Source organism: Maylandia zebra, linkage group LG16, assembly GCF_041146795.1.
Source record: "Maylandia zebra isolate NMK-2024a linkage group LG16, Mzebra_GT3a, whole genome shotgun sequence".
Classification (NCBI taxonomy): Eukaryota; Metazoa; Chordata; class Actinopteri; order Cichliformes; family Cichlidae; genus Maylandia; species Maylandia zebra.
The window spans coordinates 35872660-35898528 of NC_135182.1; the positions used below are offsets into that span (position 1 = coordinate 35872660).

Here is a 25869-nt window from a genome sequence, read left to right on the forward strand (position 1 = left end):
TATGAACGTTTATGCTGCAGGATTCTTTATGTTCTTTGTTTACCAGTTTTGATTTAAACCCCTGCTTGATGGCACGCAGACACATTTGTCTTCATTTAAAGCGATGCAGCTTCCTCTCTTCAGGTCAGATTCGGCTGCATTGCAAAAGCCAGTTGAGCAGTTTTATCATTGATGCGGCTCTGAAAGGAGCCTCCAGCCTTCATGTGAAGGTCTCCTTTGAGGAGCTCTCCTGAGATGTCAGCAGTGAAACTGAAGCAGGACGTACAGACCTGTTAAATAAGCTTTCCTGGATTTAAAAGCCTTTGTATATCACGCCCACATCATAGTAGTTAAGTTGCTTTTAAAGAAAGATACAGATAAAAAATGAAACATGTTTATTGGCCTAATGTAGAAAGAAAGCTGTGACAAAGGTGTGGCGTGATTTCTCATTGCAGATCTTTATTCAAGTGGTTTAAATTCATTAAATATTTATTAATTACATGGATTTAATAATCTAACAGGAAATAAATGTTTGTTTACAAAAACAGTATTTTTGTTGTTTTCTTACAGCTTAATGTGACTTCAGCAGATGGTAAAATAACTGCTGCTCATTAAAACTGTAACAGAGATGAAGTAGTGAATGTTACATTGTTTTGGGTCTTTCATGGTTAATATTGATGATCGGACCCGTTCATGCTGCTTACATAGTGAAGAGATTTTCCTTTTTTAGTGGGCAGAGGAAACGTGTGCTGTATTTAACTGTGTGCTGTTTTACTGCATTGACCACACGTCTCATGCAAGCATCGCTCTAAATGGAAAAAGAGGGATGGATTATTGTCCAACAGGATCTCCTTTGGTGATAAAAAGGGAAACTCGGTCAGTTTGGAGGCTGGATTCGTTCCCAGTCTCATCCTTAAAAACACAAGAAGGTGTCTTTGAATTTCTGCCTTCGGATTCGACTGGTTTACCAGGATCTTAATGGAAGGTTTGGCAGCAGCATGTTTGAAACAAACCTGTGTCTCTGTGACATGAAAGTAAAGAACTTCATACTGTGTAAAAACAAAACAAAGTAAATATATCATAACAGTTGTGGATCACAGTTGTCTAAACACATTTGTGTAACTTGTACAAGACTTTTTGTCTGCCCAGCTGGTTGTGTATGATCCAGCACAGTTACTGTCCGCTGCATTTATTTCCTCCCCGTCAGGCCGGTTGGTTTCAGGCAGATCTTTCCTTTATGATTCTCGCCTGCTCTCGTTATCCAAAACTCCCTGAAGCCAAACATCCAAAGTGTAAAGTGTTTTCTTTAAAGTGATGTCAACTCAACGATTCGTGTTCCCGCCCATTAGCAGGAAAGTAGGGACACGGATGCAGTTAAAGGATGTAGTTTGGATAATTGCTACGACGTGAAGATGACTCTAATCTGCAGTTCAGAAAGCGCGGCTCAGGTTCTCTGACTGAAACATTTTGCATATTTTTCTCAAGCTGTTGATAGAAATTTACTGCATAGAATTGTAAACAATCTCTTTTGAGTTCTGGGGCCTTTTTCCATCTGTTCATGCGGCTGCACGCTCCTAGTTCTGGACAACAAACTGTAACCTGTTTGTTTACAGGAAAACATGTTATCGTCAGCAAGCAGCTAGATTTTGTGTCATGTTGGTGCTGCTGCAGATAAAGTCTTTGAGTAGGATTGATAACCTTTGACCTCCTTTCTGTCCCTGTGCCCTCCAGTCTTCACTCTAGTGTGTTTTTAAGGCAGAGTTTCTGTTTCCTGTTTTACTTGGATAGTTGGGTTTCTCCTGTTTCTTGTTTCAGGTTATATCCCCTCTCTGTCTTATAGTCTTGAGTGCTTTCAGCTGTGCTGTGTTCCCCTTCTGTTTCTAACCACCAATTAATCCTCATTATTGTCATTTCCACCATGTGCAGTGGCACAGCGCACAGTGAAGCACCCTGGTGCTACATATGACGTATAACAGACAGTCAACACAGGACTGCATGAAGTGCAAGTGTGCAAAAACTGCAAAACACGAATGAAAAGCAGTGAAACACCGAGCAGAACAGAACAATACAGATACAACAGTGTGTGTGTGTGTGTGTGTGTGTGTGTGTGTGTGTGTGTGTGTGTGACATACGGTTTGGTGGAAGAAGCTGTTCCTGGGTCGGGCAGTGAGGGCCTGGATGCTCCAGTACTTTTTTCCAGAAGGCAGCTGGGTGAGGGGAGTGTGTGAGGGGAGTGTGTGAGGGGAGTGTGTGAGGGGAGTGTGTGAGGGGAGTGTGTGAGGGGAGTGTGTGAGGGGAGTGTGTGAGGGGAGTGTGGGGTCCTCCACGATGCTGGTGGCTTTGCGGATGGAGCAGGTGTGATAGGTGTCTGTGATGGAGGGAAGAGAGGCTCCAGTGATCTTCTCAGCTGCTGTACTGCGATCTGATACAGTGCAGTTAGCAACCAGACAGTGATGCAGCTGCTCAGGATGCTCTCGAGCCCCTCTGTAGAAGGTGGTGACGATGGATGGAGGGAGATGGGCTGTCCTCAGCTTCCACAGGAAGTAGAGACACTGCTGGGCCTTCTTAGTTATGGAGCTGGTGTTGAGGGACCAGGAGAGGTTCTCTGCCAGGTGAACACCAAGGAATTTGGTGCTTTTAACGACCTCCACAGAGGATCCATCGATGTTAAGTGTTAGGGTTAGTGGACAGTGATCCCTCTATGCTCTTCTGAATCCTTTGTTTTGTCCACATTCAGAGACGGGTTGTTGACTCTGTCCATTAGCTGCTGCACCTCCTCTCTGTATGCTCACTCGTCGTTCTTGCAGATGGGACCCACCACAGTCGTGTCATCGGCCAACTTGATGATGTGTTTGAGGGGTGCAAAGGTTGAGTTTCTGTGCCACAAACACGGCTCTAATTTTGACGTGGCTCAACCAACATGGTCACAACTTTGCAGCATATTGGAAGTGCAACACAGACGTGTGCTGGTGGAGGCAGGTTATAGATGCAGCTCGTTACCCTCGTCACAAATGAAAGCCAGCTGTAAAGTTACTAATGTTATGATGTTTTCTTTGGGTGAAGAAAAAACTGTATGAATGTTTTTGCTCTTAATTTGAAGTGTAGGAGGAAGCTGCTGAGTCTGTGTTTGTGCTCGTTTGGATGCTGGAACAAAAACACAAGAATACCTGTTCAATCAATACAGTTAATTACACTTTGATCTGCTGACAACACAAAGTGTTTCCACGTCTTCTTTATTAGGCCGTGTGACAGTAACTTCTGATCTTTAAGTAGAGCCAGTTTAGGGCTTCACAGCTGTAATCTGCAGCCATAAACTGAGAAATAAGCAGCAGTACTAAGACTGCACATAATGTTGAAATAATTAACTCTGTCTGATCCGCTGGTTTGCTCTTTGTTTCCTTTGTGACTTCCTGTGTTTCTGGTGTCTGTGCTTCAACCTTTTTGTAGCGTTTGGCATTTATTTACTGCTTTTTGTTGTTTCCTGATTTTTTTCTTTTGGTTCTGTTAAACATTAATTTTTTCTGTACGTTTGTAATCAGCATGTGAATAAAGTGTCCTCATTGTTTTTACTAATGTACCAGGAATTCCTCCAGAGTTCGTCCACTGTTTGAAAGCACTTCTTGTGGGTGCAGCTCCTTAGAGAACGTGACAGTAAAGATGTTCCTCATTTCTGATTGTCAGCCTATCAGGAGAACTCGCAGGTGTCTGCAGCCCAATGAGGTGAACTCGTGCAGATACACTTGCCTCTGTTTGCGTTGCTCTGCACAAATTAGCATCAGTCTGCATCTCTGGCAAACCAAAACTTGATATTTGGTGTGAAGACACGATCAGGCTGGTGTCGCTATGAGAACAGTCAGTGACACCTAATTTGACTAATGGGACACAACAAAATGTCATAAATTATGATTTGCAGGCATTGTTATGAAACAACAGTAAGAAGAAAATCCCCTCTCAGTATGGACGTCAGTGATATCATCAGCTGTTTTTGTTTTTCCAGTGAAATCATCCTGTAGCTGAGTGAATGATTAGGACAAGCAGGCAACGCCGAAACTAGAAACCACAGCATCAAAGCACTGATGCAGGTTTGCAGCTTAGTGTATTCTTTTCAATGATTCTCCTTTGTTTGTATTTTTATTACACTTGTAACAGTAATAAGAAATATCCCATAAATAGGGATTTATTTCATTTTGTAAACGATCTTAAATTACCCAGAATTCACAGTTTGTAGTCAGGCCTGAGATGGTCAGTGTCTAAAATGCTTGGTGCAGCAGATAAATGTTGACGTCTATTCAATTCAGTTTTATTTATGTAGCACCGAATCACAACAGCCGTCAGCTCAAAGTGCTACAAAAAACAGAGAAAACACCAACCATCAAACGACTCCATATGAACAAGAAGGAAAAACTCCTTTTTAACAGGAAAAGACCTCCATCAGGACCAGGCTGAGGGAGGGGCGGGCAGGTCTCCTGAATCCAAACTGGAAGCTGGTTCCACAGAAGAGGGGCCTGAAAACTGAAGGCTCTGCCTCCCATTCTACTTTTAAATACTCTAGGAACAACAAGTAGGCCTGCAGAGCGAGAGCGAAGTGCTCTAATAGGGTGATATGGTACTACAAGGTCATTAAGATGAGATGGGGCCTGATTATTTAAGACCTTGTATGAGAGGAGCAGGATTTTGAATTCTGGATTTAACAGGAAGCCAAAACAGGAGAAATCTGCTCTCTTTCTAGTCCCTGTCAGGACTCTTGCTGCAGCACTTTGGATTAGCTGAAGGCTTTTCAGGGAGTTTTTTGGACTTCCTGATAATAATGAATTACAGTCGTCCAGCCTGGAAGTAATAAAAGCATGAACTAGTTTTTCAGCGTCACTCTGAGACAGGATATTTCTAACTTTAGAGATGTTGCACAAATGGAAGAAAGCAGTCTTACATATTTGTTTAATATGTGCGTTGAAGGACATGTCCTGGTCAAAATGACTCCAAGGTTCCTCACAGTGTTACTGGAGGCCAAGGTAATGCCATCCAGAGGAAGAATCTGGTTAGATATTATATTTCTAAGCTTTTCAGGGCCGAGTACAATAACCTCAGTTTGATCTGAATGAAGAAGCAGAAAGTTAGCGGCCATCCAGGTCTTTATGTCTTTAAGACATTCCTGCAGTTTAACTCATTGGTGTGTGTTATCTGGCTTCATGGACAGATAGAGCTGGGTGTCATCTGCATAGCAGTGACACGATTGCAAAAGGTGAACCAGGAAGTTTGAGCTCATTTCAGTGTTTACACTACCATGTTCCTATGGTAACAGTTGCATTGGCCATTTATAATAAGAAGAATAGGCAAGAAGAGTATTATTCACTTTCTGTGTTCCTGTAACATTTTAGTGATGTCTTTCATAAGGTTTTTGCTAGTATTACTAAATAACAGCACTGAAACAGTTTGATTTGTGCATCCCATAATAAGATAATATTCAATATTCAAGAAACATAAGAAGTCTGTAAAACTTACAGCTTGCTGACACATCCAAAACCAGTTGGCATCAGTATTTGTGAAAACCTGAACTAATGTTTTAGTTTTCCAGAGATGAAGAGAACAGCTGAGTTCATCGCTGTGACGTTTGGCCTTCTCAGAAAGATTTAACCCATCAGTTATTGAGTTATCAGATCCGAATGGAGAGATTGATTTCCTTTGGACGTTTCAGTCAGATTATTCCAGGCACAGAACTGTAGAGTGTGAAATTACCAAGTGGTGTAGTGTGACCTACATGGCGAGACCTGTATCCATGGCAACTTGGTTGTGTGCTGTGTAAGTAGTGTTCAATTGTTACCTTTTCTTGAACTTGTTTCCTGCTCTCGCTTGTCCGTTATACAAACGGCGAGCATGATTGGAAGGTTACTGTTTCAGATCACCCGCACAAGGAGGCAATTCTCAACACTCACACGTCTCTAATTGTAAAAATAATCAGAAGGTGCAGCACGCGTTTCTGTACGGTCTGTGTGAAGATCGTTTCAGTCTGTGCTTTTTCTTTTACCCACGTGTGAGGATTGTAACAAAGTTTCACACCGAGGCATTTATACAATCTTTGTAACTGTGGCTGCTGGTCTGGGGTCAGCAGTCACTCCTAGCTTAGCATTAGCATGCTGTCTGTGCAGGTGCTAGTTGTGTTAGCAGCATGCTGTGGTTGTTTCTGTCCTGGATGCAGTTTGCACTTCACCATCGTGTTCTCGCCTCTCTGTGCAATAAAAATAAAAGTAATGTTTATATCCACACTGCAGGCTCCACCACTGTTTCCTGCTCCGACTCACCAACTGGAATCGATACGGAGAATCAATAGGCAAACAGGCTCTACTCTACTACTGGGAGCCGTTTCACTAGAAAAACCTGTTCTCGATGGCCATCCCTACATGCATGGAAATACAGCATATGAGGCAGAAATAGAGTTTGTACGATTTTAACAAGCTTGAAAGTCGATATTTGTTTTCTTGTGTTTTCTGTTATATCTGTTTTGGGGCTTTTTAGACTTTATTGCATTAGGACAGTAGATAGAAGACAGGATGTAAGACCAACAGAAGTGACCCAGAAAATGGCCCGAGGCCTTAACAGCATACAGGTTGTCTCCACCCAGCAGCCTGCTTTCTCGTAATGTCTACGTGTAGCCTGCAGGAATCGTTCTCCAGGCTTCTTTCACTCCATTCAAATTTTGACCTGCTGCCGTTAGTATTCAGTCCAGTTCTTACTTCTGTTGCCGTACCTCAGATTTTTCTGCCTGTTTCCCTTCATTAAGAATAGCTGACAGCCGCTCTGAACAAATTAAATGTTTAAAAGCTGCTGGTAACAAAGTGCCCGTGCTATGTTGTCCGGCTCAAAGTGTTATGGGCAAAAACACCCAATGTATTAAATGCGAAACAAAAATATATAATAAATATATAATAAAAAGATATCAAAAACAAGATGATACAGCAAAAAAAGGGGATTTTGTTATAAAGGTTCATAAACATCTCAGTTCCAAAAAATCTGAATTTTCTGGCTATTTCGTGATGTGTTGGGTCTCACAGGGTTCAGTTATTTATCGTCTTTATCTTCAGCTCAGCAAATAAACCGAAGAAAATAAACCTTTGAAAATCATCAGCTACAGTGATGTGATGTGTGAAATTATTGCTCAAGATGACTTGAAAAAGTTAAAAAAGAATAATTTCTTTCTCTATAAAGAAATTAGGTGAGGCTCAAGACTTTTGCACAGCCCTATATATCCATGTAAATATGAAGTGCATCTGTGTAGGTGTGTTTTCAGGTGTGTTTACAGCCACGAGGCAGTGGACGCGTCATGTTTGTGCACAGCAGTTTTGGCTCTGTGGAACAAACTAAAGCAGTTCTGAGACGGATGAATTCATCAGTTCGTTGCCGATTTCCACCTTTCCGTGCTCTAATAATCTTTTATGCTCATATTTCTTTTCAGGAAAGCCCACGTGCCGCTGTCTTGTCGGATTCTCAGGGCCTTTTTGTGAGAAAAGGATTTGTGACAATTACTGTTTAAATGGGGGGACGTGCGACGTCACTCAGGGGAACCAGCCGGTGTGCCGCTGCATGGCCGAGTATACCGGGGACCGCTGTCTTTATCGTGAGTCCTGTTGGCAGCAAACAAACACAAACAGTCATTGATGTTCCCCTGGCTGCCTGTGGCTGCCAGTAGCACCTAATCAAAAGAAAATCATTGATTTGAATTCAGTTATGTCACATAAAATCCACAGAACAAAGCGTTTGAGAGTTCCCACTCTGAGCGAGAGACAAAAGCAATCCCCTCAAAGTCTCTTCTTTCCAAAAACACCACATTTGCTTCAATTTGCAGATAAACAAAAATCAAAATTCTACCATCAAACAACCTTTGGGTGTTTCTGCACCGGGGCGATAATGCATTTTCTTTTGCTGCGCTTTGACATAATGTGTTGTGGGGAAACAATTTCATCTGCACATCATTAGTTTTTCCCACTGTTGCTTGCCCAAAGGGTGATATGTTTTCATCTGTGGCTAAGATATCATTTGATGTGGATAATTAAGTCCCATTAAAACCATGTACTGTTGTAATCAGATCAGCTTAGACTGTGTTTCTACATTATCCTCTCTCTCTGTTTATCTCTGCAAACCTAAAACAGACATTTGTCATCACTACTGCGTGAACTCCAAGGCCTGCACTTTATCCAGCAGCGGCTACGTGGAGTGTGTGTGTCCCGCCAGGTTTGAAGGGAACAAGTGCGAGGTGGACAAGTGTCTCCGATGCCACGGAGCTCCTTGCCTCATTAACGAGGAGACGGGAGAAGTGGTTTGCAAGTGAGCGCTCCGTATTTACTCGCCACTCTTGTCCATCATCTCTTTGGCTGTGAGGCTTCATAGTTGATTTTTATTCATGGGAAAACACGAGTTAAACAGTATAATGTTCATTCAGGGCTCAGTCGCTTCACCCACAGGCTGCCGGCGGGAAGAATTGATTTAATTAAATCAATAATTTAAGGCCACGTACCCTGTAGCGTTTTAGGTTTGGTCATGTCAGTGAATTTGAAGCTGGCTGAACTCTCTGCTTCTTGTAAGTATAGTTTTCTGGTTGTAACTAGGATCCATTATTTCTTCACCCTCTAGCTGCACAAATGGCAGAATAGCACCGAGCTGTCAGCTGTGTGACGGATATTGCTACAATGGAGGTACCTGCCACCTGGACCCTGACACCAACCTGCCTTTCTGTCAGTAAGTCCCTGCCTAATGGTGAAAGTAAGGAAAACTCAATGTTCTCCACTGTTATTCACACTCACATCACTGTTTCGATTCAGCCGTCGGCTCTGTGCCCGGCTTTAAAAACTGAAAGTCGCCGCGTGAGATAGATGTCTTCCTTTGGAAAGAAATCCTTAAGTTGAAGGTTTGATGTCACTATGTGGAGGCCATGAAACAGCAGGGGGCCGAGTGCCATACAGCATCCTGTGCTGTGTGACACCTCGCTGTGGCTTAAGGTTTTAGGAAGATAAAGATGGTTTCAGACTCCTTCAAAGCCAGCTATTCTCAACATATCACACTTTTCCTCCTTGCAGCTGAGAGCTGATGTCAGGCCTCTGTGGCTCTCTTCAGTCAGAGGGTTTAGAAGTTTGCTCAGTACTTCAGCCGCCACGAAGCTCGAAAAATTGCACGAGACAAAAGCTTGACTGGCACACGTGAAGAAATCGCCGTGAAAGGCTACTCAGAGGGCTCCCTGTAAATGAATACCTCCTCCGCTATAATCACTCGCAGTGCTGTGTTAAAAATCTGTCCAAGGAGGAAATTGGAAATCCATTTCAAAGGCCAACTCTCCATTTTTTTAAATGCCCATTGTCCACTGTAGTTAAATTGAAATTTGCAGGCGCCGCTCACAGATTCCAGGGAATAGAATCAATTTCTATGCAAATGATTCCATCTTATTCGATGAGGTTAACAGATCCTGATAATGCGGTTTATCATTGCTGCAAGATGAGAGATTATGTGAGATGATGGATATGTCGGCGTCAAGAAATCATAATGTTTGACCTTAATACTCTGAGTAAATGTATATTTCATCAAGCCTACCTAAAGAAGCTGCTACGGCTGCAATCATTCTTGCTTTAAAAACCTCAAATATACGAAGAGAATACCTCAACATTTCACTGCTGTCTAACAAAGTTCAAGCATTCCTGTTAAGCAGCTCTGTACTGTATGACTTTATGTTGTTGCTCTTTTCCTTTTCTGCACAAAAGCTAAGTTACTTTAGCATCTACAGTTAGAAATATCCATCAGTCAGCTGTGCAGCGGGGAAACAATTATTTGATCCCTAAATTTGTAAGTTTTTATCAAACAAAAAATCCAGAAAAACACACACATTACATAAAAGGTATAAAAGAATTTGCATGTCAGTGATGGAAATAAATATTTGACTTGGTCCTTCCTGCATGACACGAGTCAGTTTCATGCTGGAAACTCGTCCATGACCAGTTGTCAGTGTCCTGGCCGAGGGAAGGAGTCTGAGATGTTACGGTGCGTGGGCCTGTCCACTGGCCCACTCAGTGAGGCAAAGTCATCCTGTCAGAAAAACATAACGTTTCCACCTCTGCAAACACAGTGGCTGAGCTGTTGCCAGTTCTGGTTTCATCTGACCACAGCACTTCCGGAGCCTTCTCTGACTCATTTACGAGTTCACAAAGTGAAGACGGGCCTGTGCCGTGGAGCTGTGGGCTGATCCAGCACCTTGGTGATCGTCCTCATCCCATGATGCAAGCTCCCACATGGAGCTCCAGACTGAGGACAAATTTATTTTTCTTCTCTTTCCGTTGTCACCTTCTCACCAAGCTTCTCGCTGATGGTATCCTGTTCCAGCCTCGTGCAGGTCTGCAGTCTGTCGACCTTTGACACTCTTTGGTCTCACCTGGTGGTGCAGAGGTTGGACCAGAACACTCGATTGATTGATTGATTATGGCACACGATCACACAGCCAGTCTGTGAGAGCCAGTGGATCAGATACGTGTTTCACTCAGTGACGTGCAAATTCATTTAGCGCTTTTATATAATTTGCTTTTTTGTGTTTCAGGTTAATTTTCAGTCTGAGAGATTTTTCATGTTCACAAATTCAACAGAGAATCAAATCATTATTTCCCCTGTAAGCTGTAATTTCTATTGTTTAATCAAACTAAATGTATTTTCTGGTTTTTGCTTATTAGATGCATTTATGTGGATGCAAGCAACCATCATGTTGGGGCCCAAAGTTCTTGTTTAACAGTTTTCGTAATCTGCAGCAGGCCCCACATGCGTCCCCCTCACGTGCTGAGCAGGGACGTTTGTTGATCTGTTTTGCTAATTTGCAGACGTCACACTGTCTTGTTGCATCTTATGACTTAAGCTGCTAACAGGGTTTAGCGTTCTGTCGCCACTCATGAGGCAGCCGACAGTTGAACAGTTCTTGGGCCCTTTTGTCACTCCAAACACATGTTTTGCAGCTGCACGTCAGGGTTCAAGAACCAACGTTGTGATGAGCTGGCCAACCCCTGCGATTACTTCTGTCAGAATGAGGGGATGTGCACATTAACAGCTCTTAACAAACCACGCTGCAAGTAGGTCCCTCTCACCTCTCCAGCTGTATTCAGCGCCCACTCACCTCCTTTTGTACACAACCCACCCCCACTCCATTTGGCTTCATTTCAGCCTCAGTCCAGCACATAGGCCTCTCTGTGATGGTGCCTCCTTGTAGCAGCTTGTCATGTAATAAGTACTGGATATAGCAATGACTCAGCGTAGATGGTGGAATCACACAGATACTATAATGTTGTTTTATTAGAATATGTTGGCTTATATTTATTTCTGTATGGAAACAACATGACTGACTATTATTAGCATCATTAGCACCAACACGTGTTGAATATGTTCGCTGCAGTAAGAAAGAAAATACGTGGCGAGGTCGAACACTGATTACAGCGCTGATGGCGTTTAGAGACGCGAGCTTGTTTCTGTTCTAAGCTTCAAAAACAGAGTTTTGTAGAAAGTAGTTACATGTGACAGTATTTCATTTTAACCTTTGGTATTTAAACGACTTTAAAACAGGAAATAGTTTTTATTTGAAACATGCTGCTGTGCTCATTTAGTTACTTTAGGACACAGCTAGCTGTAGCTCTGTTTCTGGTGGGCCAAGCTAAGCGGCAACAGTACAGGATGCTATTTATGCTTCTGCTGCTTAAAGCCAAATATGGTTCTTATTTCCATGATAAGTGACAGAGACAGCAGCAGCACCAGCAGTCTTTCCTGGTAGATAAAGATGTTGCTAATGTATATTAGCACCACTACGTTGTATATAGGGGCACTTATTACATCACCGGCTGCTGCATAGCGTTTGTTGCCTCTTACTGCCACCCATCTCATGCACACATGAACCACGGGAAGATTACAGCATAACACTGTGTGTGTGATGTGGGCATCAGTGCATTTGCAGCCTGTGCATGATGGCTAAATACGTCCTGACCGGTCATTGCACATAATTTACTCGGCAGAACGTGTCATCTTTAATCGGTGTTCATATTTAAGGCCTTTAACTTTTACAGCTTAGCCGGGTTTCTTTGTTGAAGGGACTCAGTTCCATCCTGGTTTTTGCTTCTCAAAGGCGGGAAAATGAAGACCCAGGTTACGCCCGATGTCCTAATAAAGTTGTTGTCAAAGCCCGATGTTCTGATTCTGCAAGTGCATGTTATTCAGGATAGTTTCATCCTATCATCACCCTGCCGCCCCCACCAGATCACTCATGCTTTACATGCTTTAGCGTCAGCTAAATTGGACGTCACCTCCTCTAACAAGGGTCATGCATCACGCCCATCGGATCCCATTGGAACACACATGAGATGACGACTTGTTGTCATCCTTTGATCTTTCCTGTTTTTTGTTAATACACTGAATATTCAACACGTCAGTTCACATTAAGCTCTTTACGGACACAACATGTATGTGCTTAGTGCTCTCTCTCCAGGTGGTGTTTTGTTTGTGTTGAATCAAAGCCGTGTGCCGTATGTGTAAGCCACAGTCACATCATGTCGTAGATCATTTTGCAAAGTTGTTTTCTCTGCAGCCTCTCTGCAGCCACAGTATGCTAATGATAGTTTATTTATATTCTCTTTTGACCTCCTTCAGATGTTCAGCCAATTGGGCAGGAACACAGTGTGAGAGACCCGCCCCTAAAAGCAGCAGATCAGACAACATGAGCGGAGGTGAGGACTGGGAATGTCAAGAAGCCTTAACATGTCCTGTGTAAATACCTGCATGTGTCACTGGTTCACTGACCTTATTGCATTTCAGTGGAACGATAACTCGTACATCTGAACATCAACAGATTGGCATCGAACTACCGAACTCCTACCAACCTCTGCAGTTTGCATCATTTGAGCACAAAGGGCTCTGCTCAGCGGGGTTTCCTTGTTTGAATTAGAGGGGCTGTAGTCGCCAGCCCGTCAGGGTTCAGTAATATGACTCCTCTGTCGTCAACTTCAATTTAAGATTTAAAAAATATATCTTCTGAAGTCGTGCACGTCAGTGTAAAATGTCTTACATTTCTAAATGTGCAGCCTGTCTGTGCTGGACGTATGTAAATGGAGTGAAATGTGCAAACAGCGAAGCCCTGTGAAGTGAAAACGCTGTTATTTAAAGTGGCTCTGTTCACGCCGCGGTCACTGCGTGAACTCATCTCACCCCCTTTGCTGGTCGCTCATCACGTCCTCTCTCTGTTCCCCAGGAAGCATCGCTATCATTGTGCCTCTGGTCCTGCTGGTCATCCTGATTGTGATGGTCGTAGCAGGTGTTTATATCTGCCGCCGGAGGCAAAGGTACGTCGATAAAGAAATATGTAAGAAAAAGAAGCTTCTAAGCAGTAACATGAGAGCTCCAGCATCGCAGAGCTTTGAAGATGAATGGATGCTTTTGCTTTATGAGTGAAAAGTTTGCTTTCAGTAGATCTGAACGCTGAGCCTGTGGTAATAATCCATCGTTCATGGCTATCTAACAAAGTGATATGCTCCAAGTAGCATCGTGCAGCAGCACACTAACAGCATGTTGTGTGTCGCGTTAATGATGATGTGCTCTGCACGGCTCAGGGGCAAACGTGTGCAGAGGCAGCCCATGACCAACGGAGGGATAAACGTGGAAATTGGGAACCCGTCATACAACATGTATGAAGTGGACCACGACAACCACGCTGATGCAGGCAGCCTGCTGCGCCCAAACTTCACACTTGACCCTCATAAGGTGGGTGTGTGTGTGTGTGTGTGTGTCACGTGTGCTCAACAACACGTCATTCCTGTTTTAATAGGATGGAATTCAGTGTTTGACTTCGAGCTGAAACCAGATTGTTGCCAAGTCAAACGTGTGGAGTAAAAGTTACTGAGGAACTTTGAGTGGGGCTTAAACATGCAGCTGAATCTGTTCGTATGTTCTCACATACAAACGTCAGTGTAATTACATTTAGCTACAAACTCATTAAAGTGATTCATTTTCAGTTTTCATCTCATATTTGATTCAATGTAACTCTTGTTGGGCAGCGTCTGCAGGTCTCTGCTGCATTAAATACTGAAAGCTTAATCATTTTTGCACATATAAAACTTACTGCACGTGTTTTCCAACTAAATAAAGTTTTTACAACCTTAACAAATTTGTACCATTTGATCTCCTATAAGTTGAATTGACAGTACAGCAGATGCTGGCTCCTTTTTATCAGGATACTTAGAGGAGAAATCTTAATGGTCATCACTATATTATTTTTATATACAGTTACATAGATTGTCTATGAAACACATGTGGCCCAGCTGTAAGAAGGTCGACCAGGAGTCTTCTGATATGAAACTGGTCTTACTGTCCAGCCTCCTACTCAGCGACTCTTCATCAACAACTTCAAGGTCCTCTGAGCTCTACCTCGATGTCTGCAGTGACAACACTGAGCCAGTTTTTTTATAGCCAGCTGAAAACTAGGAGTTATTAGTGTGTCGTGAAGCATTGTGCACTTTGAAGTGAAGTTGCAAAGAGCGAGAACAGACAGACAGAAACAGTTTGTGTAACAAACTAGTGACTGTTTCTTGGCTATTTTATTGTAAAATATCTGCATAATGTTGTTTTAATTTGCCATATGTGTACATCCCTTACTACCACATCATTGTTAATACTGCAGAGTTTTAAAAGCCATGAGAAAATCTGTTTAGACCTTGATTGATGCCAGTCCTTATCACACTAATTATTAGCCTTGATGCTGCAGCTATGTCGTCTTTAATTGAAGGGTAGAGAAAGGACAACAGCTCAAATGTGTCTTTCAGATTGGAAAATAACTCAGTGCTGTGTTCTCTGCATCTGGCCCGGCAGCTGCTGGGATGTGATATTTAGAATTGAGATGCATCCGGTGGAATTACATGAGGCTTTGCAGAGATTTTACAATCTCTCTGGCCTGGGCACAAAAATATACAGATGCCACGAAACTGGAGGACGTCTGTCTGTGTGGTGATTTATTCTCTCCACCCCACACGAACTCCCAGCATATCAAATGAATCCTAACACCTTCACAGATGCAGTTATGTAGCTCACCTGCTGCAAGTTCAAGCCTAGTGCTGTTGCTTCTTAAGCTGCCAACTTTGACATCTGCTATTGTGAGTCCAGTCTGTGTTTTTAACCGAGACATGCTGGTGTGACTCTAAACCAGCCTCCATACGTCCAGCTCTCGTGGTACTTGCTAGTTTGTTTTTCCAGCGCAGTTTTAAAACCCGTATTTGGACTGTGAGAGTTCATCTGTATTTATATGGCACGGTGCTTGTTTTGTTGCAGGGCTGGTGTGTAAAATCCAGCGACCCTCACACCTTGGGCATGAATTCTGTGCCCAAGGAGGTAATCCCTGGACAGGTGAGTGTTACACATTTTATTTTTACTCTGAAGAAGAAGAAAAAATATCCATTTTTACATCAATTCACTGTGAGGAAGCTTTGTGTGTTTTGTGTGGTTATATTTGAGCTACATTCTGCTATTTTAAAAACTGTGTAAAATTAAAATCGTGCTAATGTTGACATCTGGTATATACTTGCTCCCTTTATCATTTTGTGACATCCTGTCCAAAAACCACCAAACTTTCCTTAAAGTTCCAATAATCAACTTTTTATTAACAAATGTTTTGCACGACAATTGGCACCAAGTTCAGTTCTGTTGCTCATTTTGCTAATATCTGTGGGACTGTGGAAAGTTTGCAAACTTTTTTGGTTGAGATGCAGCCGCCATCTGTTTCCAGCAAACCTCCTGTGATGGAACATCGGTTAAACAATCTGCTAACAGAGCGCAGATCCATCAAAATGGATTCAAATTGGATCAGAACTCAGCCAACAAGACAGAGGAAGTTGTACATGAATTTAAATTAGCCCAGGTTTCATTAAAGCCGATGTAAGTGATAGTTTGTATGAGGTGAATCTGACACGAAGACTTTCTTGATTCCACAACATCTATTAAAATGCAACCTCGAGACTCCTACTGTTGTAAAATATCATAAATTAACATTTGTACTTGGCATCTCTTCCCCTGCCTGTTTAGCCCATGAACTACTCCAATCCAGTGTATGCAAAGATCTACATCGACGGGCAAAACTGCCGGAAGCCAGTCATCAGTATCGATGAGAGGAGAGAGCTACTCCCAAAGAAACTCGAGGGGACAATTCATGAAACCGCCGCATAGCCTAACTTTACACTTTGTACTTCTTTTTTTACCACAGTGTATAATATGAAGGAGGAAACAAGATTTTTCTATTTCCTATGAGGCTCTTAGGTTTTACTGGTTTAGCATCAGCATAATGTCCTCGTCGCTGTGCTGAAGACTTTAATTTTCCACTTAGGGTTTGCTTTCTGTTTGTCAGAGATCCGTTACACAGCGCTGTCAGTATACTGTATGACACTGAAGTAAAGCTGCTGATTTGCAAAAACTTTATTAACACCTGAAGCCACACTTGTGCACAGTTGAAACCTTAAATGCAGTGCTAGAATTTGTACCCATACCTGTTTGTAGTTCTAGAGGGAAACAGTTTGGCTTTGTGGAGATGATGAGGGGAAGGGCCGGCTCATTTTATCTGGAAAAAAAAGTATGTATAGTAGAGAAGAGTAGCGTGGGTTTTTCTGTTTTTGTTATTTCATGTGACATATGGACCGGAGAGCTTCACAAACGACAAGCTTGATTCCTTTTATTTGCATCGCTGCACCTGACAGCTCTGCTCCGGCAGTCCCACTGGACACAATAACATCAACACAGTCGTTTCTCAGACATTATCTCCCGTCTTTCTCATTTCCACGGATTCCAATCTTCAGTCGCCTGTTTCAGCAGTAATATGACGTACAAACGTATCTGAGAGATATCGAAGCCCACCCTGAATGTTTTCCGAGCAGATTCCCGGATCCCGTACTGTACGCTGAAAAGACAGAATATCATATTTTTCTAGGTCTCATATATCAACAAATGGATTAAAGATGGAGAGAAGAAAGATTTACCACAGCTACAAAAACAGTTACTAAGAGTTATTATAAAACACGTCTGTTACTTCAGAAAAGGAAGATGATAAATATAAGAAATTTTATAATTTTGTATTTGATTTGTATGTTGTTTGGCTGCTTGTATTTTGAAGAAATGTATTAAATGTAAGTAATTTTTATATAAAATGTAAATCGATATTGAATAAAGGGGGCTTATTTCCACTTCGTGTCTTTCTCTTGATCCTCCAAAATGATTGTTATACGATGTCGATGATAGTACGTGTGCACTTCTATTGTTCAACCAATGATCAAACTGTCAGTTGTTACACATGACTGCTGACCCGACAAGTCAATCAGCAGCGTGAGGTCTTTTACCTGCTGCGCAGAGGAAGGAGGCTGATGGGAGATTATTGCCCTGCCTGTGAGTACAGGAAGGCCGGCGCTATTCATTACCTGGATGTGGGGACGCGGTGTAGATGCCACCTGCTGAAGGATAATTCAGTCTCCTTTCACTTTACTTACAGCGGCTCTGTCTCCACGCATTTCACCTCCATTCTCACCATAGCAACCAGAGGAGGCAGCGGCACTCCTGCCCTTTCTCCATCTGCTGTGCCATCGGCGGGATCTGCCAGCACGCCCAGCTCACCGCGTTTTCGTGACGGTACAAATAGATGCCGCGGTTTCCAGCTTCCCTAATTGGCCCGTGCGCTTTGTTTCGCTGAGACATCCGCTGTGAGAACAGAGGTTTCCATGCTTTGCTGAGAGCGTGCAACACACAGTCTCTCAAACACACTCGGCACCGCGGCGTGGAAATAGAGTAATGTGGCTGTGACTGGCCTTTTTCTGTGCTATAGAACATTTATCAATAGAGCTGCAATGATGAAGAACGTATTTCAAATGTTCAGCTTTTATGACTGCGGCATTTAGAAGGTCGAGGTCGTTCCCAAGGTCGAGCACGAACGACGCCACGTGACTGTATACGGGTCTTTGATTAAAGCACCAATAAGCCTGTAGCCCAGGAGCGTTGTTCTCACGGAGCAAGTTTTAATCTGTTCGACATAAATGAAACTTCTCAATGAACCCTCGTGTTGTTAAACGAAACTGTTTAAGGGTTCATTTTGTTTCTAATTTTGTTTCTAATCAAAAATGACTCATCAAACATACATTATCAGTATTATCATTGACTCCTGTGAACATTACAGTTCTTTAAACTTCTGTTTGTTATTTATGGGCCGCCTGTCTCACTAATCTGATCTTCTAAGCACTGAATTTGAGTTAAAAAGAAGCATCATTTCTATTTTGACTGTAAGAAATAACCCAATGAAACACACTGTGTGTCCTGTGTATCACAAACTACTACCATGAACATTTGCTTTGAAACCATTTCAAACATAAACACACAAAGTTGTGTTTCCAGTCAAAAATGACAGAATATGTTTTTATGGAGGAAATTAGTCGCACTTCCTTCTGACACAGCTCCTCACCAGAACCACAGGAGAGGAAGAAATTATCATCTTATGTCCCTTGAGACCTCTGAGACATATTCCACTTGGTTATTTTCAGGTGTCCCAATATACACCTGTATGTTCCAGGGACAACTAGTCCTGGTGTCGCATGTTGCCCATATCTTTAACTATATTTAGGCTGCTTGCTTAACTCCGCCAAGGACGGTCCCAAGCCCGGCTTTAAAAGGAGGAGGGTGGTCGCCAGAACCGATAAATCGGGGAAACTTGGCTTGAAAGCAATGGAATCCCAACGATCAGCTTTATCAACCAATGCTACCGCATCCGGGGCAGCTGATGCGCCAGCGCTGGGGACCCAGGGCGCTGGTGGGAAATGGACTACTGGCCATCAGTTCCATCGAGGATGATTTGAAGGCCCTTCAACTTGACCTTGAGCAGGCAAGAACCATTGCCATAGATCGAAAAGCATGGAAGATAATCGTTGGTCAAGCAAGAGAACCTGCGGCACCTACAGCAGCGTACTGGTTGCGCGGCCGACCACCGCCGCTGGTCGCCCGCTAAAGGACAAGAAGAAGGCTGCTTGCTTGACATATACTGTTTGTCCCCTAAAGCCACCAGGCACTCATTCACCATGGCGTTTGGATACGGACGAGTAGCTGGCGCTCTACACACTCGTCCCAAACTTCTCTGATTGCTGCCAGTTTGTCTTGTTGATGTCAGCCTGGGCTTGTATCACGGCTCTCAAAGTTAATCACCTGAGACGATGGCCTGGAAAACTTTCCAACTACACTCTCCATCCCATAAAGTGCTGGTAAATTCATTTCTGGATCTCTCGACTGCTCAAGATCAAATGTATGCTTCGAAGTCTTTCTGGGTTAACTTCCTTCAAACATTTTTTAGAATAGAAGAGAACAGAATTCAACTTGTCACTGCACATGTACAAGTACAAGGCAACGAAATGCAGTTTGCATCCATCCAGAAGTGCTTTAGCCATGATGCAGATATATTACAGAAATGGATCTGTTATAGGTATGAGGGTACAAAATATGGGTATGTTACAAAGTACACGGTATGAAGGTATGTTATGAATATGCTATAACTATACTAAGTATGTACAGGCTGTAGTGGTGTACAAGCTATGTGCAGGCTATGCAGGGTAGTTTTAACACCCCTCTGCAAGGCAGAGCAGTTCCCGTACCAGACTGTTATACTGGGGTCTGTTTCCCTCCAAGCTGGTCCAGTTTACCACTGTGGTCTGACGGAAAGAGTTCAAAGCAGGATTTAATGTCATCGATCCAGGATGCTCTGCAGTCATCCTGATGACAGTTTGAGCTGAAAGCCTCGCTGACTTGAACGTGACTGCAGACTCAGCACAGCCATCATCTCCATCACTGGATTCTCCTCCTCATTCGTTTCATGGTCTGGATTGCACAGATTATATTCTGTCCTCTTCAGTTCCTGACCCCTCCATCTAATCCAGCATCATGTACACTGCTGCTAATGTAGTAGTAGAAGAAGTATATGTAAGGTATCCTACATGAACATGATCAGCTAGTCATGTTTTACTCATGGATATGAAACCTATTAAATACGAGGTCAGAGACGGGAGAGCGATGTACGACTACACCCATGAATTCATGAAACCGTGCACCTGTTGGGCACTTTATTAGGAACAGCTTGCTATTACCTTCAGAACTGCCTTAATTCTTCATGGCTCAGATCGAAGCTGCTGAAACATTTTGGCGTGCAGCAACATGACATCATCACACAGTTGCTGCAGGTTTTTTGGTGACTGTGGAGGAACTACAGTGGTGTAGATCATTCACAGAAGATGGTACACATCCCATCATAAAGGGATGGAGACAGTCAGCAACAATACTCAGGTAGGGTGTGGTGCTTAGACAATGGTCAATGGTATTAGGACCCAAGGTGTGCCAAGAACACCCTGACACCATCACACCACCACCAGCAGCCAGAACCACTGAGACAAGGCAGAATGGATCCGTCATCCATCCATCAGACAACTGCTGCTCACTGGATATTTCTCTTTTTTGGACTATTCTCTGTAAACCACAGAGATGGCTGTGTGGGAAACTCCCAGCAGTTTCTGAAATACTCAGGCATCAACAACCATGCCACTGTCAGTGTCACTTAAATTCTGTTTCTTCCTCATTCTGATGTTTGGCTTCGAGCTCAGGAGGCGGTCTTCACTGTGTCTACATGCCTACACGTGTTGGGTTACTGCCATGTGACTGGATGATTAGATATTTGCATTAAGAGTAGTTGAACAGGTGTACCTGATAATCTAATGAGTTTATGAGCACGTGAGATTACAGTGATGTTAGGGCTAACTCAGAAGGTTAAAGCATGCACCTCCTGTCATGACAATAAGACTTTATAGATTATATTTGATTTGTCTGCATCTGATCACACGATTAGTGTTTGCTGTTGTTGTTGTGTTCATTTTACAGGCTGTGATAACAGATAACCTGGCATTTTGGGAACTGCTTATTTTAAATGTACCAGAAGTGAAATCATTACATTATTTATCAGAAATTCATGCAATAGTTGAACTAATCCTGATGCTGCAATATGACTACAGACCACATGGAGCAGATGATACATCTCATATAAAAAGCATTTCACCCTTCGTGTTGAATCCTCCCATTTTCAGCTGTGCATGAATTGTCCTTGTATTGTATTTATATCAAGCACCTCCTGAAATATTCAAATAATGGTGATTACTAAATTAATAAATGTGCAGTAAAAGCCGTAAGGTGGACTGTAACTGGAAATTAATGCATAACATTTGGATGTGAATAATAACTCCAGCCATACGCTGTAAAAAGACTTTCAGCGTGTAATCTGGCTTATTACACTGGGGTGTCATAAAGACGAGGAGAGCATTCACCCAATGATCTCGCATATGCAAGGCTTCGGCTGATAAAAAGCTCCAACTCAATGAGCGACGCTGCTGGGCCTCTCACTCAGCCCTCGAAGTGCATCAAAACAGGAGAAAAACAGGAATTTGAAAGAAAGAAAGCCCTAAACCAAGAGATGCCTGGCACTCCCCTCCCTTCACCTTGCCTATTGATTTTTTGTCTCTTTTCCACTTAGCAAGCGTCACCATTCTCCTGCATAAACATCAGAAAAACCCAGAGGGCTCATCTCTCGGACAGAATCAATAACAGCAGGAGTCGTATTCACATTATAAACAACAAGTCCTGCATACTCATGCTACAGCCTGCACCACCAAAAGCTGCTTATTGCTCCACGTGCTGCAAGCAAGAGAGAGACTGAAACTGTAAGGTAACAAAACAAGGACGAGTGAGCTGCTGGAAACAGCTGAAAACTTCCATCTAACCTTTTAACAGCAGCTGCTTTCAGTTTGAACCGCTGACACTAACTTACAGAAGAAAAGATTCACAAGGGAGCACGACTGCATGTTCAGCTCAAGATTAGATAATACAGCACTGATATGAACGTGATCAATATGAAAATGAGAGTAAATAATAAGAGCGTTCATCTTGGTGCTGGAGGCTGTGGATGACATGTAGGTTTGGAGTCACAGCAAAGACATAAGATGACGGGTCTCCTCAGCAGGTGAGTTTGCTCGGCTGCTTTGCCATCCAAAGATCTCTGGTGCGTTCAGTAGCTCCCAAATATTCCCACGTTTTTCTACAGGCTGTTTACAAAAGAATGGATTTTTTTGTTGTTGTTGGTCAACAAACTGTCGGATTTACACACACTAAAGACATCTCGAAGTGGAGGAATGTTCTGCATCCTCACAAAACCCGACTAATGACCGGATTAAGACGGAGGAAATGAGGCTGTATTGTAATCCCCTTGGTGAAAGCAGCAGTTTCAATAAGCCTGGCAAATAAATCTGTGGGAGGGTCCACTCTTTCCTTCGTAGCTTTTCTGACTATGTAACACTCCTGCTCCCGGTCCTTGATTATAGCAGCGTGTGGCACAAAGGGCCACATGCGGATCGTGTGCTGCACATTTTAATCCTTAATCCTGACACTGTGATACCTGTATTGGCTTTAAAACACTTCTAAAAACTTTTAAAATTTTTGGAGAACAGAAGAAAAGTGACAAAAGGTAAAGTGAACTTATAGCACTTCATTCATAAAGTGAAGAAAATTACTTTGGTAACATATTAAAAAAAACCCTGATGGAAACTCTATTAACTTTGTATCCTTCTGCTCTAATCATGATACAAAAATGGAAACGTTAATAATTACATGGTTGCAGAGGAATGCTGTGTAACAGCTGGGTGGAGCTCCGAGCAGTGACGACAGGTGGACGATGAAAGAAAGAGAACAGAGATGCACCAAAACCATCACTTATACTTGTCAGGGGCGGAGCCTATCCCAGGTACCAGAGGCAGGGTACAGCCTGGATCTCCAGTGTAATGCAGCACTGAGCTGTTATATTTAACCTAAAGCAGAAAACGTTCTGAACACTGAGCTCAGTATTTAATTTAGCCTGTAAGTGAGCCTGTTAGTCTTACTTAAGCCACATAAGGACAACATGTCCTGAGTGTGAGTAAGTGAGACCTGCTAAAATGCACAGTTCTCTTTTTTTTAACGTGCAAAAATAAATCTTTGGAACAAAAAAGTATCCCTGTTTGGCTTTTATTCATTTAATTTTACATTGAAAATGCTGTTTTTCACTGGCTGACATCCAGCAAAAACACTGATTCAAATGACTGTTCAATACAAAGCTGCTACTAAGTGTCCCGTCACTACTTCTGTTTCTGTAACATGCTGTCACTTTATTCATATAAGAAAAATTAAACTGAACTGAATTGACTGCAGCAAAAAGTCAGAAATGAAAGATAATGTGATCACATCTCTTCTCTGTTCCTGTTTTATCATAATTACATTATTACTTTGTGAGGCGTCTTAATACACACTGTGTGCCTCCATCTAAATGGCAGAAATGTTAATATGTATGTGTTACTTACAAAGGACCTTCGCTGGAGCCATTAGCCAAAGCAATGCCTTTGAAAAGGGCTTATTTCTCTCTATAGACCTCCTTTTAGATGTGCTGAATTAGAGGAGGAGGAGGTGGGTTATGTAGCAGAACAATTGTTCCCCACCTCTGCAATAGAGTCTGAGAAATGAAAGAGGGGGACTGGAACAGAGGTATTTGTTCTGATGCAGGCAGATATGCATGGTGGGAGGTAGCGTGCATTGAGTGGACACATCTACCCTATTGGTCACAGACTGACCGCTTCCATGGACCGTTGTGTGTGATGAATATATACAACAAACAAAGTGTACTCCTCTCTGCAAATGTATTCATGCAAGCAGGAAACAAACGATCATTTTAAGATTCCAGAAGCAGCTCAGGGCTCGCTGCCTTTATCGCCGTCTGGCTGTCTGCGGCCTCATCACGATTCTTCTAAGGTGGCCTGAAGGAGGAGAGCATTTCAAGCATGTGAGTGATAATGACCAGCAGCCTGCCTCTCTGTGCAATAACTGGCAAGTCCTAGCTCTGTGCGGCTGGAGCAATAATCACCCTATTGGGTTAAGTCCACTTCATGTCAGTCGCACAAGGCCTTGCCAACTTACAGGAAGCAAAATCCTGCTGTCGTAGCAGATGTTGAGGAAATGATATGCTAGTTTCTTTTCTTCATGGGGACTGTGATATTTGAGCCTCACAGCATGGCAGAGAGCGCCAGAGCCTCTGACCTGTTCTGCTGTGCGAGGAATACGAGGTGACTGTGAGAGGAAGTTCACCTCAGCTTTGTGAACTGGCTGCACAAATGCCAGATAATTGTGATTCCTGCTCTTGGCTCCTCAGATTTATATCACTCAGTGCACGTCTCTGTCTCTGGAGTTGTGGGCTTAAGTGAACAGGGGAAACTCTGTATTCTGCCTCTGATCTTTGTGGATCTGTCAATGCCAATATAACCATTTTTATTTGAAAGCGCGGCGAGTTTAGAATTCTCTTTTGTTCCAGGTTGTTCATTTTGTAGCCTCCTGGATGTAGCTGTCATTGCTACAAGCTTAAAAGTGGTTTTCCTTTAATAAACTGGCTGCAGAAAGAACCGAGGAAATCAAAAACACCCGAAGAAGACAGCGAGAACCTTTTTGTCTACCAGACATGTTTAGCATTATCTCACAGTCACATCTGCTTTTCATCTGATAGCCAGTGGAGAAAAGCTGATGCAGTATCATGCATTATACCAGACCACCACTGGTTTGGATAATCTTGGCTGCTGCCAAGACTGTCTTTGATTATGACTTCACACAGCTGCGAGTGATTTTGGCTGTGGTTGTGCTTTATCTTTGTTTTATTATGGCTCTAAAATATCTGTTTGCTATGGAAGTGACACTCGCTCACTGACTTTGCATCATGCATGCAGGTAACACACCTGGTAGACGAGTCTCACAGGTTCAAACTGTAAGCTTCTGCAGCTGGACATATCCAGTCCACCACAGACCGAGCCATAGCAGCAGGAGATGTCCAAACAATGACTGGATATCCAGTCACCGCTTCACCAGTCACAGCAGGCAGAGCAGCTGCAGCTGTGCTCACACTCTGCAGTTGGATAATGTCAGAGATCAGCCTTTTAAAATGCATAACGAGGACTAAATGCGTCACGTAAAGTGTCACATCATCTCTCACTCTGCTAGACGCCGCAGTTTCACTTTACTTGCAGTGTGTTAGAACAGCAATGAACCAGTAGGACTGCAAAGCATACAGCAAGAAACAAATGTTGGTGGTGACGTGAACCACAGAACTGCTTTTGCTCTGTCAAAGGTTTAGTGTAAAAGTGTAACACACACAAATATGACCAAATGCATGATCACATATTAGTGTCAGGGAGCTGGGTCTGTGAGGCAGCATTTTGAGCTTATTTGGTATTTTTTGACTTCTTATGTTGGAGTAATGTTACGTTCTTTTGTTATTGAGTTGAGTTTTAGTCTGGTTCAGGGTTTCCCAACCACTGTACCGTGGCAGAAGTGAATAGGTGTGCTGTGGAAGATTATCTGGTTTCACCTGATTGGTACTCGTTGGACAGATTGGACAGAACAATTACATTCTCTTGCACTAGGGGCAGTACGACTTCTTGCTCCAATGAAATATATTGCTAACTGCCAGTAAAACAGAAGAAGATGAAGAAGAAACTATATAGTCATGCTGTGAGTGAGACAATGCAGCACGAAAGAGCAATAGATAAATATATATTTTATAAGTAGTCAATCTGACCTGGGATCTGGAGAAAACGCTGACCCAGATGTGGGCCCGAGCATGAGTAGTGGTCAGAAGAAAGCAGAAATGGTATACTGGGGAAACACCGAACCAGTTCCACTGCACCTGGTGCGCGGGGAAAATGATCAACATGCTTTTTGTGACATGTTTGTTTGCCGTGTAATTCTTCTAATGTGAAATATGTGCTGAGGCTCCAAAAGGCTGGG

At 42.9% G+C, this 25869-nt stretch overlaps 1 protein-coding gene across 2 annotated transcripts in view; it reads left to right on the forward strand.

Moving 5' to 3' along the window:
• lrp1bb (low density lipoprotein receptor-related protein 1Bb) overlaps positions 1-17177 on the forward strand; it is a 262406-nt gene extending 245229 nt beyond the window's left edge. For both annotated transcript variants that reach the window (XM_076875387.1, XM_076875388.1), the window contains 9 exons: positions 7427-7588; positions 8121-8295; positions 8602-8706; positions 10953-11066; positions 12628-12704; positions 13226-13316; positions 13584-13734; positions 15295-15369; positions 16045-17177. In XM_076875387.1, the coding sequence (XP_076731502.1) occupies positions 7427-7588; positions 8121-8295; positions 8602-8706; positions 10953-11066; positions 12628-12704; positions 13226-13316; positions 13584-13734; positions 15295-15369; positions 16045-16185 (1091 nt within the window). In that variant the 3' untranslated portion in view covers positions 16186-17177. The remainder of the gene's footprint in view (positions 1-7426; positions 7589-8120; positions 8296-8601; positions 8707-10952; positions 11067-12627; positions 12705-13225; positions 13317-13583; positions 13735-15294; positions 15370-16044) is intronic.
• Positions 17178-25869: the final 8692 nt, after the last annotated feature.